General features: G+C 45.2%; 1 protein-coding gene across 1 annotated transcript in view; it reads left to right on the top strand.

Annotated features, from left to right (window-relative positions):
- LOC146179076 (uncharacterized) overlaps positions 1–21,149 on the top strand; it is a 69,617-nt gene that overhangs the window by 23,979 nt on the left and 24,489 nt on the right. Inside the window, exon 5 of the mRNA XM_084579592.1 lies at positions 20,973–21,114. Coding sequence (XP_084435718.1) covers positions 20,973–21,114 — 142 coding nt within the window. The remainder of the gene's footprint in view (positions 1–20,972; positions 21,115–21,149) is intronic.

Here is a 21,149-nt window from a genome sequence, read left to right as displayed (position 1 = left end):
CCCTACTGGCATGCGTCAAGTTATGGTTAGTCTTTAAAATCACCAGAAAGTCGTCAACATACCTAAAAATTCGCAGGACAGAGCCGTTGTCAATAGAATGTGCTAAGGCACGGTCAATAGAAGACAAAAATATATTACATAGCACTGGGGCGACACAGGAACCTATGCAAATTCCCCTTTTTTGAATAAAAATGTTTGTTCCAAGAGACACAAAGGTGGAGCCAAGGTAAAACTCTAAAAGTGACAGGAAACTTTCCACACTAATACCTGATGAATTCTGAAAGGCTGTAACCCCATTAAAATCAATACACTCATGTACGGCCTCAAACAGTTCTGCATGCGGGACGGAATAAAATAAATCTTGAACATCAATGGAGAACATGAACCCGATGTCCTTCTGCTCTTTTAAATAGGCGGTCACATCTGTCGCATTCTTGGTAGCGAAGGGATCATTAGTAATAAGTTTGTTTAAGTTTAGAAGAAGAAATCGGCTAATTTGCTGTTGCCATGCGCCGCGCACTCTGACAATACATCTGAAAGGCATTTCGGGTTCGTGCGTTTTAACGGAAAAAAATATCTCCAGGTGACCCTTTTTACATTTGCTAATGCCATTCGCCAACCTGGTGAGCTGCAAGTCATTGCACATGTCTACCGCTTTTGTGTTCACTCTACAGGCTTGTCTGCTCACCTGAACAAAGTTCTTTGATACCGCTAAGGAGGCCTTATTGTCGTAGGTTGAAGCTGTCATCACCACGAATCCGCCTTCTTTATCAGCCTGTAGTTGCCGCAGGTTGTTCTTTTCGAAGTAGCTTACTACTCGCTGCATACAGTCCTTTGGGGAAAGGTCCGCCTTCTTTTTTTTTTTTTTTTTGATGTTCAAGATTTATTTTATTCCGTCCCGCATGCAGAACTGTTTGAGGCCGTACGTGAGTGTATTGATTTTAATGGGGTTACAGTCTTTCAGAATTCATCAGGTATTAGTGTGGAAAGTTTCCTGTCACTTTTAGAGTTTTACCTTGGCTCCACCTTTGTGTCTCTTGGAACAAAGATTTTTATTCAAAAAAGGGGAATTTGCATAGGTTCCTGTGTCGCCCCAGTGCTGTGTAATATATTTTTGTCTTCTATTGACCGTGCCTTAGCACATTCTATTGACAACGGCTCTGTCCTGCGAATTTTTAGGTATGTTGACGACTTTCTGGTGATTTTAAAGACTAACCGTAACTTGACGCATGCCAGTAGGGTAGAAGGAATCTTAAGCCTGTTTGGACAACAAGGAAAAGGCCTTACTTTCACCCATGAGATACCGGAGAACAATTGCCTGCAATTTTTAGATATTAGCATCAGCTTTTCAAAAGGACGTGCCTGTTGGATGTATTTCCCCAGAGCTAAGAAAGAATTGCTGCCTTACGCTTCATCACTCTAAGACAGTAAAAAGGGCGATCGCTTCTCTTTGCTTGGAATCGGCGCTGATCAAGTCCTGCGCTCACATGATGGAAGTAAGTTTTAATAATCAGATTAACAGACTTCAAAAGGCAGGCTTCCCGTGCTCTGTTGTGTCTGCAGTAGCAGAGACCCTGTTACAAAAAATGAAAGGCAAGAAAAGCTCCACCGCTAAGCCTCGAAAAGGCCGCAGGTAGTCCCTTATACGCACCGTGTCGCCCACAGCCTGAAAAAGGTTGCAGCCAGGTATGATGTGCCTATCGTATTCTCAGCCCCGAGAAAGCTGAGCGGTTTGTGTGCACGCATCGGGCGGAAAAAGAAGCCCCAGTGCGAAAAGAGGCATGGTCAACCCTTTGTGGAATGTGCGGTCGGTGTGGTGTATGAAGTACCACTGACCTGCGGCAAGGTCTATATAGGCCAGACGGGTCGTTGTATTAACGACAGAGCACTGGAGCACTCGAATTCCCTAAGGAATGGAACCTGGTCTAATTTGCCCCTTCACTGTAAAGAGTGCAGATGTGAGCCGGTGCTTGACGGCATTAAGATTCTCGGCAGAAGTCGCGACAAAATAGCGCGTGAAGTTCTTGAAGCATTTATGATAACACAGAAAGGAGACGCATGCTGTAGTGATTGTTCTGTTGCCTTACGAAGAAAGGAAATCAGGTTCATTCAATCTGTTTTGTAATCACCAGGCCTTGTTAGATATGTGTGTGCCCGTTATCATGGCGTTGATTCATGGTTTAATACCCGCGCGCAAAAATGTTTGTAATGTTTGTATGTGAATGTTTGTATTGTGTATGACTTTAGTTCCTTCTGACGCAGCTTTGCATAGATAGTGTTGTTTTATAGTTTTATATGTACGTTGTGATTACTGGGTAAGCGTAGGTACGATAAAGAAGTTACGATGGAAGTGAATTGTGGTTCCACGACGGAAGGATGTGATGGCGATTGTGGAAAGGTCATGTGACTGAGCGCCTATATATATTTGAGCCCCGTTCTTGCTAATAAATCAGTTGGTAGTCCAGCCTCTTTCTTTCTGTGTCGATTTTTCCTGTGTGCGTCTTCTTGGTCGGTTAGTCTTACTTCATGCAATGCACCAACTAGCCCAGCAACGTGTTTTACTGTATAATCCATTTAACGCACCACTCTAAAATCCGGGTCGGTGTTGCCCTCACACCAGCTGTAACTAGGACGTGGTCATACTTCCAACACTTATATCCCCTCCCAGGGCGCCCGATCTGTAAAAACAAAGATGTTGAGGCCGACATCCACCACTTACTGTGGGAGACTGCCCAGCACTCAAACCAACACGAATCCGGCACCTGAGCATAGCTGGCCTTTCAGCAACCAATCCTGCCTCATATGTCACTTGGACGCAGGGACCTCATCATCGCTCACTTCTGGACTTCATAAAATCATCCAACTTTTTTCCATTCAGTTAATCATTTATTCATCCTTCATCTCATGCCCTACTGGTGCCCCGAGGCAATAAATATCGATTAAAAAAAAAGTATTCCTGAAACATTTCAACATCTCGATCACTAGTGACAACACTATAAAGAACGCAGTCATCCGCAAATAACCGCATTTGAGTTACTATTCCGTCACTAATGTCATTCATGTACAGCAAGAACAATAGTGGCCCCAACACGGAGCCTTGGGGAATACCAGACACAACCTTTACTCTTTGAGACTCGGCGTCATGCACAACCACATACGGCTGCCGTTAACATAAATAATCTTTTACCCGTGATATCACTTCAGGGCTAATATTAGGAAAAGACAGTTTTTGAATTTGTAAAGAGTGCGTCACGGTATCAAAGGCCTTAAAGTCCAAAAACACGCAGTCCACGCTGAGTCGCCTGTCCAGTGCCCCTGCCAGATCGTGCACATATTCAGTCAGCTGCGTGGTACACGATAGGCCCCTTCTAAAACCATGCTGATGAGAATTAAACAATGAATGTGTGTACATATGTGCTGCTATACTGGTGTACAAACTATGTTCGAGTGTCTTGCACGCAACTGAAGTCAGTGATACTGGTCTATAATTCGATACAGTGTTGCGAGGGCCAGATTTTTTTTTTAAATTGGCACAATGCTTGCAATTTTCCAGTCATATGGAAGACAGGATTCTTCAAGCGATTTTTCAAGAATGATCTTTAAGTAGGGTGCGACCGATTCCGCACACAGTTTGTAGAATTTGTTTGGCAAGCCATCAGGACAACCAGCCTTAGCAATCTTCAGATTCTGCAACAGAGACTGTATTACAACATCATCCATAACACTCACCACTGGCTGGAAATTCAGGGTATTCATATCAGTATGTTCGATTTCAGAGCTGAAAACAGAGCTGAAATACTTTATTAAGTATTTCAGCTGTTTTCAGCTCAGCTTTTTCTGCGTAGTCATCAACAAAGATGTTACCAGACGCAAGATGTGGTACAGTTACCAGAATTTTTTCCATTTCTCTTTACATCCTTCCAAAATTCCTTTGGATTTTCTTTTAATTGCAACTTTATTGAAATTCCAAATGAATTTTTTGCAGCTGCCACAGTAACTTTCATTCTTCCGGCAATTTCCTGCAGCTGGAACCTATTCTCACGCGTCGGATTTCTTTTAAATTTAACGTAAACACGTTGTCTTTTGCGCGTAAGACTGCGTAGCTCCCGAGTAAACCATGGTTTGCTTTTACTCCTCCTTTTCGTTAATATCCATGCCGGAACAAAGCGCTGCCTCAGTTCAAAAATCGTATTCTTAAATCTCGATAATAGTTCAACCACTCCAGAGTTATCGGCATACGTTTCAAAGACCGTTCGGTACTCATTCAACTCATTGTTTATCTCGCTTATACGTTTGCTTCTTAGTTATATACTCGCCTATTTGCTGTACCAGCGCTCCTTACATGTTGCACATTCATTTCACAAAGCACAGCACTGTGATCGCTTATTCCAGGTAGCACCTGAGTGGAATTGACGAATTCAGATTTATTTGTGAGCAACAAATCTATGATGTGATCCCCACGTGTCGGTTCCAAAACCGTTTGACGCAAAGCATAAAGTCCAACCAAGTTAATCAGTTCTTGGCAGGAGCGGTTCGTATAGGACTGGAAGTGAAGTTGATGACTTCAGTTAATACTAGACAGATTGAAATCACTTCCGGTCACCATAAAATCTGTTTGAATTTCGTCAACTGTCACCGCCAGTTGCGCAAACGCATCAACGGATGAATCAGGAGGGCGGTAGAACGAGCACACAGTTATAACTTTGTTGTTATTAAGCGCCAGTCTGCACCATACAGATTCACATTCATCGACAACATTTATCTGGTAAGAAGAAATTGTAGCATCCACAAGAATACATACACCTCCTTCATGCATGTGTCTGTCCTTTCTATAACATTTAAAGCAATTTGAGAAAACTTCACCATCAGCAATTTCATTTGCTAACCATGATTTGGTGCCGAGAATAACAGATGGCTTCCCCATATCAACTAATGCTGCAAATTCATTAACCTTGTTTTTAATGCTACGGCAAGTAATCACAAAAAAGGAAATAAGCGTTGTATTACGCTGACACCGTCACCCGGCCGGTGCTACCTCCTTTGTAGCACCGGCCTTATCTCCTACTACAGGTACGACCTCATTTGTATTATCAAACAAGTACTTCTCGCCGTTTACAATAAGACTGTCATACCTGAGGCTGATCTTGTCGCCACTTTGTTTCAGTGATATCGCGAACTGCATATAATATTTCTCTTCCTACGTACTCCCTCAGAAAAGTCCTCTGAAATACTGACATCGCTTCCTGTTAATTTATAAGCCCTGTTTAAAACCTTCTGCTTATCAGCATACGAGGCGAAAATCTCTATTAAAGGGCGGTTGTTACCGGACTTGAATCTCCCTAACCTATGAGCAATTTCTAGTTTTACGGATTGAACACCTAATTTCGATTTACACTAGTCAATTACGCATTCTACTGAGTCCTCATTTGACTCGTTTGGTTTTGTATCCTCGACCCAAAAGAAAAGCAAATTGCAACGCCTCCTCTGGTTCTCCAGATGCTCAACCTTCGCCATTACTAAACTCAACATCCGCTGATGTTCTTCAAATTGTTTTTTTCCATTCATGAACTGCATAGTTCATTTCATCAAGGCTCGCTATTCTTGATTCTATTGATGCAATACGGCTGCCGAGATCGTGCATGGCTCTCTTACTTTCAACCTGGGGAAGTTCTATTGCACTCAACTTGGCCTTAATCGTATCTTGGCCATCTATGAGCATCTGCAGTGTTTCTGCGGTAGACGGACCTGGGTTAGGCTCAACTTCGCCACATAGAAGTAGCAGCAACAGATAAAAGGAAATGAGACGCAATAAGTGAAAACGACGACGCGAGTAATGTTTCGGTTGCGAGTGAGCTCTGAGACAAGCAAATAACACTTGGGGTAGAACCGACAAAACGAAATGCTCGCGAAAACAGTGCAAGTTTGAGATGCTAACCTGTAAAAGCAGCAAGGAAAACGTGAGCGGCAATGCTTCAGCCAAGCCGGTTCCACGCCCCTCTGGGTGACTGCCAGATCCCGGTATTTGTAGGCTGTCGATAAGGCAATCACTGCACCAGTGCTCATAGACCGGAACGTCACATCTGTCGAAGTCAGCGGCGACGCTCGTCGAATCGTCGTTTATAGCTGCAGGCGAAGTTGCGTTCCTTAATCTGTCGACGCATATCCCAGACGAAAAGGATGAACTCGTAGGCGATGCACATGAAACGACGCAACCGCAACATTGCTTCAAAGCTGAGGTGCCACGTATCTGCAAAAGCAGCAAGAAAAACTTGAGCGGCAATGCCTCAGTCATGCCGGTTCCACGCCCAGTCAGTTGGGTTGGCCTGATTCTTTGTTGAGCGAGTTGGTAAATATCCATTGTTAATTTAAAAAGCGCGAACTGGCATTGGAGTAAAGGCTTAGGCTGAATTGTGAGTCAGCGCTTGTACTGTGGCTTCATTTTATCTTGTCCGGTGTCTTCCTGTGCCGTTCCTGTTTCGTGTCTGTGCCATTCACCCGCGTAGCCACTGGACGTGAGCGTTTTGAGGCGATAAAAATTTTATGCGAAGCCAAGTGCCTGTGATGACGTAGGGTTTCCAGACACGACTGTCGGACGGCGACGCGATGAAGAAGGGCCTTATAATACTTCCCATTAAAAAAAAAAAAAAGAAATATTCACTGGCAAATGCATATTGTTTGGTTTGATTTCGTTAAAGAAACCGTAGTAGAGGGATCTACAACCCAGCTTCCCTGTGAGGCAGAAATTTATGCACAATGGCGGCAGAACCTGATTGAGGGACAATAATTAAATGCAGTGCATGCATCTGCTACAGTCCACGCAGCTGTGGATGCAGTCCCTGTCGCACAGGCCAATAAATAATAATAATAATAATAATAATAATAATAATAATAATAATAATAATAATAATAATAATAATAATAATAATAATAATAATAATAATAATAATAATAAATAATAATAATAATAATAATAGTAGGTTCACAGGAAGGGAAAGGCGCAGTATCTGTCACACTTGTTTCACAGATACTGTGCGAGAACAGGTTTTCTGACATTTTTGACGCGGGAAGAAAAGGGGGGAGCACATGGGGGGTGGGAAAGGGCAATGTCCAGAAATAAGGAGATTTAGAATAGGGCCACTAACCGGTTGAGGGCATAGGTTAATAGCGGGCGACAGTGCGCACTCACGGAATGCTGCGACAAATGGGCGAGGGGTGCTGCAATTACCCTGATTGCCGGACGATGTACCAGCGCTGCTCCTATTACCATAACGTAAGTCTGTGCCGTCATTGTGCACCAATTCCTGCCGCAAGCTGACTTGTAGGTTTTGCAACTGGTCTGATATCGTTTACGATATTCTGTATCGACTTGACACGGCACACCACCGCCCGGGATACATGCGACGTTCCGTTTTCTCTCTCTTCCTTTCTGCCTTCTCTCTCTCTTTCTCTCTCTCTCTCTCTCCTTTATTTCCACAATGTAGCGTTTCTTCGGCGTCGTCGTTCAGCGCGCGCAGGGGAGGCTGACCAAACACCTGACGGCGTACGAACTGGTGCTTGCCTGACTAAAAAGTTCGAAGAATTATCCTCCGTCAGTAGCTATACTGTGGAGGAAGAAGGGAGGCAAGGGGAACAAAAGCTGCGGGAATGCCCGCGAGCAAAAGAGGAGCACTTGCCGTCGTGGAAACGAGTTACGCCTGTGGCTGCAGGTACAGCAGCACTCCTTCAACCTATCCCACTAGTTTCTTGATGCGCTACTGAAGTTAAGATTAGTGCAGAGGCGGCGCTATGACGCTCCAGGATGTAGTGTAGAATGTGGTGTAAGCGTAAAGTTGTCATACGAGCACATGAGATAGCATGCTCTAAGGCGCGTATTCGCCAAAGACTATTTCAAATCGGAGGTTAACATAATGTCGAATGACATACGTTTTTCTTTCTCTTTTTTTTTCCCCCACCGAATTTAGGTTTTGCGACAGGCCGCCTTGCTTCGGAGTCGATTCGCCGTTGTTACCAGTTTTTTCGGCACGTCCATTGGTCATAAACGGCTCATCGGCTGAAGTTGTCACCGGCGGGCTTTGTTTGCGTATTGTGCATTAAAAGCGTGTCACAAACAGCCTAACGTAACTCAAAAGGCTACTCTAAAACTTTTGAATGTTCTTTCAAAGCCGGGTATGTAAACAACGTCTATTCGCACTCTTCTGCAATCACATAATGTTGCTATCTTCCACGCAGCTGCAAGGAATGATGAGACAGAGCATACAGGTCCCGCCTTCATCGAAACGCGGCATTCATAGGCGGGAACAAAACACGGGTCTTCTGGCTCAGTGTTCAACAACGGCATACACTGAGCTGTCGCTTCTGAGTCGAACACGGTTCACCACACATGGCGATCGTGTCGTTGAGTGCAAATGTCGGGCTGTTTACATTTAGTGCATACTGACCTCGTTTGTGCTCTCATTAAACCAACGAAGCGTTGCATGTGGCCAAAACGCTTGTCCAGACGCTACGAGCAAAACAAGCATTCGAAAACACTGCGTAGTGTATTGCGCCTTTATATGCAGTTTATAAAGTTATCTTCTAATGACCCGTACTCGAATTCTGCTCTGGAAGGGACTCCGGATTCTTTCGTGCGCTGATTCACACGCTGCAGATCCTCAGAAGACACCGAAAGCAGGGAAAGTTGTCGCTTGCGACAGTCCAGCGAACCAAATGCTGATGTATCATGTGCTTCTGGCTGCGCGGGGAACTTCTCATGCGGAAAACAGCCCCCTCTACAAGCGAGACTGCTTAGTATCAGGGCCAAGAGGGAGGGTGGAAGAGACATCTATACGAGAGCCCTTCTTTCGTGCGCCTTCGTTTGTGGCGAAATGTGTACAGGGTTCTGCCGCACCGCCAGCCCTTGACGATATCCGATGCTCCTTCCTTCCGGCAATGACCAGTCACGACCGCGACGGCTAATGTCCGCGACAGCCGAGCGGGACGGAAGAAAAAGGAACTAATGCAAAGCAGCCGGGATGCACCCGGGCTATGCGGTCCATGCTGGGCGTGCTAGACGGATGAACTATAATCCAGAACACGGAGAAGAGATGACAGTTCCTCAACCCTCCTCCTTTCTCTTTACGCAAGAACCATTCGAAACGAACGTAAAAATGAACTGCATATAAGGAAGAAAATATAAACACCAGTCCTCTTCCACCTTAAATAAATGAAGTAATAAAGAAAGGCGAGACGGAGGCGGTCCCTCCCATAACTCTCCTCTGGCCGTCATTGCCGTGTAGAAGATGGTGGTGTTCTACCATCTCTGTTTTGTGCTGTGTCTCTTTTTTTTTTTACTTGCTTTGTTGGGGTCGTCATCAGTGAAGAAAAGACTGCCTTCAAAGCTCCGTGTGCATTTGAGCGTATTCTTTCTCGGACGGACGGGACAGTTTCCGCTCTGTGGTCTCTTTGGCGGACGGGGTCGTTCCTAACGTCTATTTTTCCCCTTGACTGGGCACACGACGACCGACTGACAGAGGAGGTACTCGTGGCGGTAATCTTTGGCAAACAGAGCTGTTGAACAGGCACGCACGCAAGAAGAGAAGAGGAGGAGGGTGGAGGGGCGGGTGCGCGGATAGAAGGTATAAGTATGCCACCCCGACATTCACTGTGCCCAGAAGAGAGGAAACAACCTTACACGTGCGGGTACTTGAGCCTATTGTAGACCCGGATGGCCTGCGTGTCTTCTGCACGAAGGCTCCCTTTGCTCCAGACAGGTCAGCAATGGATATGTACGCCTGCTCTTGAGCAATATCTCGTTGACGTTTCGGGTGCCCCGTCTAGTAACCTATGGCGAGCGATGTCGTTACCCTCAGTTGTTTATTTGCTTCGGGGTAAGGCTCCAGGAGGTCACTGCGCGAGGATTAGTTGGTGCTTGCCCGCTTTTACGCGGTGTCACTTGGGTTAGAATGGGGAATAAATGTACCTACAGAACGGTTATAAAATCGATTGAAGAATGACGCCGATTTCTTGTTCACAAAATGGCGGCTCAAAGACCTCTCGACATCAGTGGGGCTACGCGTGGTTCTCTGGGTGCAAAAGACATCGCGGGATAAAGGCGGAAATGAAAAGGCAAAGTCGCAGTGTCTTTGATGAGGGACTATGTTCTCTTCCTTCAGAAAAAAAAAAAAAAAAAAAAGCTCAAAATACCAGATGATCGTAGATAGCAGAGTCTTGACCAAGGGAGTTATTTCGGCAACATAACGCCTCTAAATTCGTTGAGCATTGCAGCCCTCCCCGTACTTTTTCGGTATTTTTTCGCCCATTTTTTTTTCCCCGACATTGTTTTCCCAATAATTCTGCCTACGTCATTGGTGGCGTCAGTAGATACTTTGAATTACTTTGAATTTTTCGCACCTGTCAGCGCTCTTGTACGGAGTGCTGAAATCGCTTTCCGAAGTTAGACCAGCAATAGTCGCTGTCTCAGCGCTAAGCTCTTCCTCTTGTATTGCTTGATATGTTTTGTGGCTTTCTACGTTTTCCTTATCATTATTTACTGCAATTAGCTGACGCTCCTGAATTAAAACGAAAATTAAAAATCTGTCTGTGTGGCGAACATGTGAAGCCATAACGCCGTTCCGCCGTCGCAGTCGGAAAACTTCACTTATTATGCGAGAAAAAAAAAAAAAAAAAAACGATCCCAGAACTCTGTACGGTCATTCTCTCTCTTCTCTTTTTGCCTTTCTTTTTGCAAACCACCTTAAAAAGAAACGCGACTATTTAAATCGCCCTAATCGATTCACGTTATAGCCTTTGTTCAACGCAAGTCTCGTCTTTGGGTTCGAGCGACCATCCCAAGCTAGTACTCATATCTAAGACCGTGTAAGAGCGGCATTGCTTGCAGGTAAGATAGATTCTTGCGTTTGCCCTGTGGGTAGGAGGTCGTTCCCACAATTTTGGAAGCCTGGTAGAGTTGAATCAGATGCATTCGCGATAACACATAAACCCTGATGCCATGCCTTGTTCCAAACACCCCCCCCCCCCCCTACCCCCCCCCCCTCCATACCGACCATTGAAAAAAACAAAACATAAAAACTTAATGGTTGCGGATTCGTATTTTTTTCTGCGGCAGGGTGCCTTGTATTGAAACTGCTGGTCAAAACTGCAGGAAAAGGGAAAAAATGTATTCCACAATGTCTGGGATCATTGAGTAGAACAGTTACGGAACAACAAATTCTTTTCTTCGGCGTTATTTTCTTTTCGCTTCGTGAGACCAAGGTCTACTTTCTGGCTTCCAAAGGCAGGCTTGCAATTCAACATTTGGGGCGTACAATTCGCAGGCTTCTTGCCGAACTTGCACCAGAGCAGCAAAGCTCCGGAAAACTCGGCATTCCGACCGCTAACGTGCTCTTTGGTACACCTCCTTTCTTTTTATTTTGAAGGCGTGGGTTTATTTTTTGGGAGCGATGTACATTTCTTTCCGCCACAAGCCTCTGCTGATCCTTCTTCTGTCCTTCTCTTTCCTTGTTTCATACACCAAGTTCAGGCCTTCATATTTCGATAGAACAACAAAATAGAAAGGAAAGGTGCACTTTTATTTAATATTTTTTCTTGTCGAAACGCACTCTTCGGAAGCACACCCACAGGAATGGACTTAGCAAGCTTAAAAATGAAAAAAAAAAAAAAAATTTCAACACTGACAATAAAAGGTAACAAATAGAGCAGCAAATAAGAAACAAGCCAGACCCCGTCGTAGCTGAAGTAAAAAAAAAATAGTGAGGCGAACGAAATGAGCGGGAAGATGGCTTGGAGGAAGCAGCCGGCGTTCCGGGTCAGATGCGTAGAGACGGCGGCAGGAGCTGTCTAACAGCTCCTCCCTCCTCCTCTCCGCCCTTGTTGACCACCATCTTCTTTTTTTCTTGGTCTTTGCTTTGGCTGTGTATTGGTCTTTTCTATTGCTGTGATTTCCTGTTGCACCGTATTTTCTCCGCAGGGTACATGCGTTGCTTTTCCTTCTCTCCCGGAATACCTGTTCTGATAGGAATTCTTCAGAATGGCAGCGGCATTCTAAGCTAGGCACTGTATCGCTCTCTTTCTGTACCGTTTGTATAGTTTATTTTTTTTTTGCGCGTTTTTTAGTCGAGTGCGCTTCTCGAGATTACTTGATTTCATTCTTTTCGGCGCCAGCAACAGCTCTTTCCACAGTGATTTTTTTCTTACTTTATCTTTATTATTTCACTAAAAAGAAGTATTATTAGGTATCGTTATACCCAGATAGACCGCCGAAATCCCCCCCCCCCCCCTCCCCTCCGGTCTGTCTTACCCACAGCGATTTTTTTCTTGCATTATCTTTATTATTTCACCTAAAAGAGGAAGTATTGTTAGGTATCGTTATATCCAGATGAACCACCGAAAGACCCCCCCCCCCCCCCCCTGTCTCTCCTCCCCAAGAAGAAATAACGGAATTGCGCAAGAAACTCCAAACTTCATCAAAACTGCGCGTAGCAAGCATTGGAGTGAGCTCACCTCGGAGGCACAAAGGGGCGCATATTTGTATGGAGCAACGAGATGCGAAACATTTGCACGCTTGGGTCCACTTGCGCAATGCGAATGCTTTTTGGCGGACGCTCGCATTCGCAGACAAACGCGACATTCCGCAAGCGGAATTCGTTCGCGGTTCTAGTTTCATAGATGGTATACAGCGGCCGAAACTATCAAACTTTGTGGCAACACTGGTTAAAATGTGTTGCCTTTAGCACGCGTGCTCTGAGATGTTGCTGATCTTCTGAGGGAAATGATACAGAGCAAAGGATGCGGCAGGGTGTTGCTTAGTGCACATTATAGTGATCACAATAAGGCGCATTGCGCCTCCAATGCACATTGATCAACATTATGCATGATGCTCAAATTTGAAAGGAAGGATTCGGTTTTCACGCAGTTGTAAATTATTTTATCACGAGGTTGGAGGTGTCATGCGGTAATTATTAGCCCTTAGGAAAAAGGAAACATTATTGAGAAAATTCTCCGAGCTCAGAATTGTAATCATTAGCCGGACGAAGATCATTTGTTTTCTTTATTATTCGAGACTAGTACGTCACTGCCAATCCTTAAAGGAAAGGTGTAACGATCATTCAAAATTTTTTGCTATATCTGACCGCTGTAGTGGCTCAGTCAATAGAAACTTAGTTTAGCACTACCGCTTACGCGCAAGCGTCAGTACGCATGCGCAGATAACCACGAGACCGGCAGATGGCGCCATGTTCCTGTCAAATTCCGGTGCACTATGCACGCAGGGACCAATCAACGCGTGCTGTGCTGACGGCGCACGGTAGCGGTAGACGGCCGTGGTAAACGGCAGCGGTAAACTAAAGGTCTCTATTTTCACGTGTTGCCGATCGGCCAGTTTATTTAATTGGAGCAGTTTGATGCAAAATACGCAGCCCCGAAGCTTCATTGATCGTGGGTACGGCGAAGATGGCTGAATGTATTACAATGCTTGATTTCTTCGAATTTTAAGGCATGCCTCAAGCCCGCTTGTTGCTATGGCCACAAATACCCCCGAAAAATATTGAAAATGCCGTTGTTATGTTGTTCAGCCCTTACCAGCTGCGAAAAGAACTTCATAAGTAATGTGCCCACAGAATAGGCACAGTTGGTTTCTTAAACATGTTTTCATTATATGGTACTATTTCAAGAAAGAGAATCATACGTTGTAAGTGGGAGAGGCTACACAATTCGATCAGGCGCATCAGAGCTCGCCGTCGCCTCTTGCGACATGTTTGTATATTTTATAGTTCCTGAACCATGCAGAAATCCGAAGTCACATTGAAGCGCAAAAAGTTATTCTTTTTGGCTGTTTATTAGGCTTCTTATTGGAGGAATAACAAATGCCCCGCAGCCGTGGTTCAGTGGGAATGCTCGACTATTAATCCTAAGGACTCGGCTTCAAGCCCCGGTGTACAATGTGAGAGTCCTTCACGGCGATGTCCACATAGCGTGAGTTACTTTGGTTTGCTAAACCTCTACAAACAAACCAAACTCCGGGGTGGCGCAGTGGTTACGGCGCTCGACTACTGTTCCCAAGGGCGCGGGATCGAATCCCGGCCTCGGTGGCAGCTTTTCGGTGGAGGCGAAAAGCAAGGCGTCCGTGTGCTGTGCGATGTCAGTGCACGTTAAAGAACCCCAGGTGGTCGAAATTTCCGGAGTCCTCCACTACGGCGTCTCTCATAGCCTCAGTTGCTTTGGTACGTTAAACCCCACAAACCAACCAACCAACTAAACCAAACTGAAGCAGCGTCGAGCTGGTTCTTTTCTCTATTTATTTTCTTTTTCTCTGCTTGGTAACATACTGACAAAAAAGCGTGGAGTTAATGAAAAAAGAAGGTTTGGTTTCATTCTTGTAGTGTAACGTCCCAAAGCAAGTAAGGTTATGAGAGACGCCGTAGTGGAGGGCTCCGGAAATTTCTGTCCCCTGGGGTTCATTAACGTGCACCGACATCGCACAGTACACGGGCGCCTTGCTTTCCGCCTCCATCGAAAAGCGGTCGCCGAGGCCGGGATTCAATCCTGAATTCACCCTTGGGCGCAGTAGTCGAGCGCCGTAACCACTGCGCCACCCAGGCGGGAAAGAAAAAAAGAAAGAATAAAGAAAGCATAGCAATTGCCCTATGACATTTTAACATAGGTTTTTATGAACGAAGCAAAATGGAGTTGAGGATATTTTTCTCCCTTCTCATAGAACATTACTTGAGTTTTCAGAAAGTATCTAACACTTGGGTAGCCTGACTTAAAGGAATGACGTAAGAAAAGCTTTTTCGTTGCCAGATGGAGCTAAAATGTAAGAGTTTTTGGCTGTTTTATGGACTTGTTAACAGAGCATCTTTTTATTTATGTGGGCCGTTTTCGCAGAAATTATGGCATAGAAAACTAAACGTTTGTCTTTATCGTCAGTGCTCTTTACGCGACTAGGACAGTAAACAATGCCCTCAGCAGGTAATACTTGCGAGCGGGCTAGTTGGCTCTCTCGCTTGTTTGTGTGTGTTGTGTTTGTGTACAACTATGCAGCGCCAGAAGTCTTCGGACTCAGCAAGTATATATTATTTGGCGCAGATATATATCTTACTGGCAATTTTATATCCTCTCCCCCCTCCAAAAATATATATATATATATATATATATATATATATATATATATATATATATACGCATGATTTTGAAACATACTCCGCGAATCCTGGCTGTGTAACACAGCGGTCTCTTATTTCGTACTGTATTTTGCGGCTATTCATACAATAGATTTTGTGAAACTGTATATAGGAGAAATAAAAAGAATGTGCAACATTAGGCCACTTTCATTTTGATTTTGGGTAAGCATCAATTTTGAAGCCCGTTACTCATTTCGTCGCCATATATCTTTTCTTTGTAGTTGGTCATAGAACGCCATTTTTGGGACAATCCTTAAGAGTGGACTTAAAAGCGTATACGATTAAAACTCCGTATGTGCCCACGGAAAAGAAACAAATAAATGGGAAAAATTGTCAAGGAAGATAAACAAAAGCAGGGAGAAGCAGGAAGGTTGAGTGGGCGACGGCCAGTTTGCCGCACTGTGCAGGAAAAGGGGAACCTAAGAATAGAAAGGAAAGGAAGACATGAATGTTTTATCAGTTTCCCACATGCCCTCTGGCCATTAGGGTTCGTTCTCTTGAAGAGCAGGAAGGCTTGAAGAGCAGGAAAGAAGAGAAGCAAGACTTAACTTGGGTTATGATGTCTCAATGCGATGTAAACCTCTCGTTTGGACAGCTTAAGGAAAATCCCGCTTTCTTGGATTTCATTTTCAATTGTGAAGCAAGCTCAGGGTTTGTAAGACTAAGGTGCTGTAATGAAATAATTGAAGGGAGTAGTCCAGTCCTACGACACACAGAAAAATATTTATTTCAAGTAGGTTTTATCGCTCGTATCAAGTAGTTAAGACCGCCATATAACATCAATGAGAAACAGCTTTCATGATAGCAGAAACGTTAACAGCAGTAAACTGCGAACCACCCGAGGTTAGATTTGGTGATATACATTGGTTGCTAAATTTTCGCGGGATGCGACAGAAAATGTTTCATAATCAATTTCGCGTTGCGAAACGTTGTTGTGTAGGATTTTTTAAAATTTTTATGGCTGCTAGACTGTAAAGCTTGCCGCGTTTACATCGGCACTCTCGACACCTAAATTACAGCCATAACGTGCGCTTCCTCGCAGTACTGTGTGACATTGCACTTTGGCATCTTTCACATTGTGTAGGCACTGGTTGCGCGAGGGTACTCTGATCACGCCACATTTTCTGCGCCGATTGCGTTCTTTTATTTTTGAGCAGTGTCCTCTGCTAGACATGCACCAGCCTGCGAAAAATATTTAGCCGAAGCTTTTACTCAAGTTTGGCCCCAGTGACCTTATTCGCCCCTCTTTACTGCTCTTTGCAAACATCTCTCAGCTTGGCTTTGAAAGATCTGCTGCCACTCGGCTAATCACTTGCAGACATTTTTTTCCTGCTAGCTTCGTAGCATTTAATTTTATCACAAAGTGAAACACCGCAACCGTTAGAGCGATGACCTGAATGCCATTTCCGGTTCTCAGACGGGAAGAGAGAAATAACACGAAAAACGCGGTACGCGCGAGATCATACTCCGCGTAACGGTGCTTGCACTATCTGGTCCGACCTTGACGCAGCCGCAATCGCGCCGTTACATCGAAGTCCGGCTCGCCCGTGGAGTGGGAAATTCTCATGCCGAGCACGTCCGCACCTCCGAGTTTGCTCTCTTGGTCATTAATGTTTCTTTTTTCCTATGCGCTTTTCTGCTTTGCTGTCTAGATTGTTTCCATTTTTGTTCCTCTGAAAGCCAAGCCATATTACGGCCGGTCTTATACTAGGGACGATGCGGGCCCCGGGAGGCGCTCGATCGTGTTTCACCTACAACGCATACACTGCTTTCAGCTACTCAAAGCTTACATTTCAATTTCTAGTACACTCCCTAGTCGTGATTGCAATGCATGAAGGTTTGTTATGCGGAGTCCCCTCCGAGCTTTTTGCAATGGTTTTAATATGCTCTATTCCAGGCAGCCACATCCACAGTTGATCCGGGCTGCATACCCCTACCTATGCTAATATTCATTTTTGCGGTTTCTTTCGCTCGCTTGAATATACATCGCATTTCAGTTCTTGACTGCATTTATACTGATGTTTTTTTTTAATGGCGTAACAACCAGTGCTCAGTCCATTACAAGGGTGGAGTCTGGCGCCAGTGTAGATGGGTTTGCGCAATGACCAGCTCAGTGGATGTATACATGTATTGTAGTGTTTCACGACATAGCTGGTTCTCTTCACTGGTATGCTTGCACCGCTCCTCCCATGCAGCATGGGCATGCATTACTACTATTTTGGCGATTCGGATCTCCGACAAAAGAGTTTCTTTATGTGTGATTCGTAAATGGTATCTTTGCGGGATCTAGGTCGCGGCGTACAATACGCGCTGAATCGTGTGGAGTGGACCTGTAGTGTAGTTCAAGCGGTTTGTGAATGGGTCCAATGGCATTGTGGAAGGAAGGGTGTTATCTGGGGCGAATTATATGGCAGCTCCAAGATGGTTGCCTCCCTCGATGTGCACGGTGCTTTGATATTATAACAAGAGTATTCCAAATTCGCTCCACTTCGTTCTACGTCGTTGACGGATGCCCCAACACACCCCTCGTAATATACGTGATGTGATATTCAGAGTACCGGGTAATAAAAGTGGGATAAAAATGGGAGAAAAGAATGGCTATTTTGTGGAGGTTTATGTAATCAAGCTTGCTCTAGAAGATACCCTACAGAAGCGTCACAGAATACCTTACCACTGGCCCATAGGTCGTGTTGTCAAGATCAGTGGCCAAACGGCGCTCACTACAGATCAAATGCTTCCGTCTCTTCTCTTTAATTTATCTACTGCCGCACTAACTACGGTAATCCCACAAAATGCAACGTGACGCATCGTCATGCACATAAACAGCAAACAACACTGTTTAGCCATTCAAGTTATGTTCCATGACGTGACGCTCATCTATGAGGTGACTGGTTATCTGCGAAATATATTTACATGTTTATTTTAGTAACTTCCTAAATTAATTTCTTTTTGGCACACCCGCGCAGAACAGTTCGTTTAAACAGCTATTGATTGTTCGACTAATTCGTGCCAGTAAACAAAAGGAACAAGAATGGATACATTTTGACTCGCCGGCTTTCTAACGTCTGTAGCACTTTCGGAACATGAAACTTTAAAACGTCGCTGTACGAAATCTCGCCACACGAAATACTAGAGGAATCCCGAGGGCCACAAATTGCCTCCCGGTCAGTGCGCCGCCTGGAGCGAGAAAACGGGGCGCATGCAGGCGGAGCGGCGAATTTCGCGCGTGACACCCTCCGGGCGGCTCGACGACCTGGACACGTAGCGGAGGCCGGCCGGCCACACGGTAGGAAAAACAAGCAGCGTCAATTACGGGGTTCAGCAGAGACCGAGCTGCGACGTTCGCCGCGGTCGGTCGGTCGCTCTCCTCTGATGCTCTCGCGGCTCCACCGTTTTCCCTTACGCATCCCAGACGCGACAGGAATGTCGCTTAGCCTTCCTACGGCGGCTCGGAAGCGGTGTTCGCTGAATCAGGGGGCTTGAGTAACGCTCGTAAACACCTTCGCGTTGAAGAGGAGGCAAAGAAAGTATAAGCAGTTGATGTTCGTGGATGCCCGGAAGTGCGGCTTGAATTACCCTGTCGCCGTAACGGGTGGCGGCGGAAAGTTGTCACTCGCTGCTGGCGGAAGAATGACGACACAGCTGAAACAACCACCTGCCATTTCCTGAGAGTACCTCCCCGCTCGTTCGCGCTATATTATGTGCTACTAAAACCGCCAGCGCCGGTGGAAGCCTGCTCTGAGCGTGCGCTCATTAGGCTGCGTGTTTACGAAGCCAGGCGCATGCGACATGCAATGATTGTGAGTTTATTAGAATAGAGTGAAGGTTATCGTGCGTTAGCGATGATAACCTTCACTCTATTCTAATAAACTAATGGTATTCTGATTTCAACCCAGGTCTGGGAGTTGCATAGCGGCTAGACCATGCGTCCCACTTTTTAATTTTCGTCTTTGCCGCTTTTGTTTTTACCAAGGCAATATCAAGTGATGATAGTGCCAGCACTTTGGTCGTACCCTGGATTACAATGCTCATACGAGAATTGTTAAGGTCTACTTTACAAAGAACAAAGAAAGAGGTGAGGGTGGCGAAATGCTAACAATTTGCAGAATCGACTAGGGGTGACCTGGCCTGATCCAAAACCTGATTCTCTTTTCAAGGTCAGTCCCTAGTTTTGTGCCTTGTATTCGTCATTCTCAACAAGCAATAGTGGGGGGAGGGGGGGGGGGGGCTTTTATGTTTCTTTCACCAGTCTACATTTGTTTTTGTTAAGCCTTGTTAAGTGAGCAGTACACTGCGCACAATGTTAGCCTAATTTCGTATTCTGGCGTAAAGAACTGCAGTGATCGCAAAAAATCCGCCATCCCTATTCACCGAATAGGGCTAAGACGAGTACAACAATGAGTGGCCGAAGGACTAGTTATTCACGTCTAGAAATTATTGGTCGTCTTGTTCTCTGTTTGGTCAACAGTTCGCTGTCTGCCAAGATGCACTTTTTTTAAAGAGCGAGGGCTTTGTACTGTCACCATCGATGTTCTAACACGGCCGTCACATGACCTCTCCTACCAGCGTACTGGGTTGGGTAAAGTGGCGAGAGGACACCACAGTTTTGATTTCACTTTCGGTTTCACCGCGAAACGAGAAAAATGAATTTTCCACACACAAGCAGCAGTCATAACTATTGCTTCATGTTGTATGTATTGCTTGCTCTGGCGCCTTGCACGTTTTTCTCGTGGCATACAATAAATTGCAAGACAAGCCCGCATCAACACTCGGAAATCTTGTACGGCTCACCAGCAACAAAACCCGGTACTGTCGCCGTAAATGGGGTATACTGTAGAAGACGTAAGACGGGTCAAACAGGACTATGACGTCATCATATCAAAGACCACTCAGCAAAAAGCGCTAAATTCGAAAAGGCTCACGTGTCACCCCAAGTGAAAAAAAAAAAAAAAGACAGGTGAGATATTCCGACTGACATCATATTTCTCCAATGAAACCTGTCACCTGCAACGAAACAAAAGTAATTGAGCTGTAAAGGAAATTTGGTTGCTTGGATTCGGTTTGTCGTAGGCAGGCCTTCAGCTGCGAGACGGGCACGCTACCCACATGCCCTGAAGGGTAGTTATTACAAGCTTGTTAAAAGTAGATCTATTGAATGTGCGATGCAGTCGGTAGCTGAGCCAGTCTGTGATAGTAAAAAATAAAAATGAATAATAAACAAATGAAGCAAACAAAAATAGATATTTATGGTTTCCCCTTCAATGCACGTAAGCTCTTCCTTCTGCCCTGGCTCCTGGTTACGCTGCGTTGCTGAATCCGTCAGAGTACACGCCCTCAAGGATATTCTCATATGTAAAGTGATTTAGATCTGACGGATTCGCTTAAAACAAGCGCTGTCTTTCTCCCTTTGCAATTTTTGAATGCTTACTTCATGAAATTTCATGTGGGTTGGGGCAAACCGGCTAAATTAGTTTCGGCCATATATGCTTATGTTAAGTTTAGGAAGCGGTTGTGGAAACATTTGTAATCTTCTTAACTTCAAGAGGTCTGCTGGTGGTTAAATTTGACCTTTGAGCAACAAGTGCGCAAAGAGAAAACATTCTGTCGCGATCGTAGTAACCACTTAAGTCGTTTTTGTTTGCCACGGTCGACTATGGCATAACGAGGTAAGTTTATTTGACTGACTCCTCATTCCATTGATACAAGCCTCACAGTTTCAGCAACCTTGCAATGGATGTAAATATTTGTGCGCTCTCCATCCTATCAACAGTCAACACTTGTTCTTGTTGACCGCAGTGCTCAACGTGGCGGCGGGCAAAGCACCGCTGCAGTCTTCAACAGCAGCTGGTGGCGTTCCCCAGAAGGCCGTCGATGGCAGCACCAGCGCCTTTTTCTCTCCAGACACCTGCTCGCTCACCGAGCCCGAGAGATCGCCATGGTGAGTCACAACGTGCCCGCGCTTTGTACGCTGTC

Source organism: Amblyomma maculatum, chromosome 9, assembly GCF_055883805.1.
Source record: "Amblyomma maculatum isolate TAMU_Amacu chromosome 9, ASM5588380v1, whole genome shotgun sequence".
Lineage (NCBI taxonomy): Eukaryota > Metazoa > Arthropoda > Arachnida > Ixodida > Ixodidae > Amblyomma > Amblyomma maculatum.
This window is presented reverse-complemented; position numbering and strand designations above follow the sequence as displayed.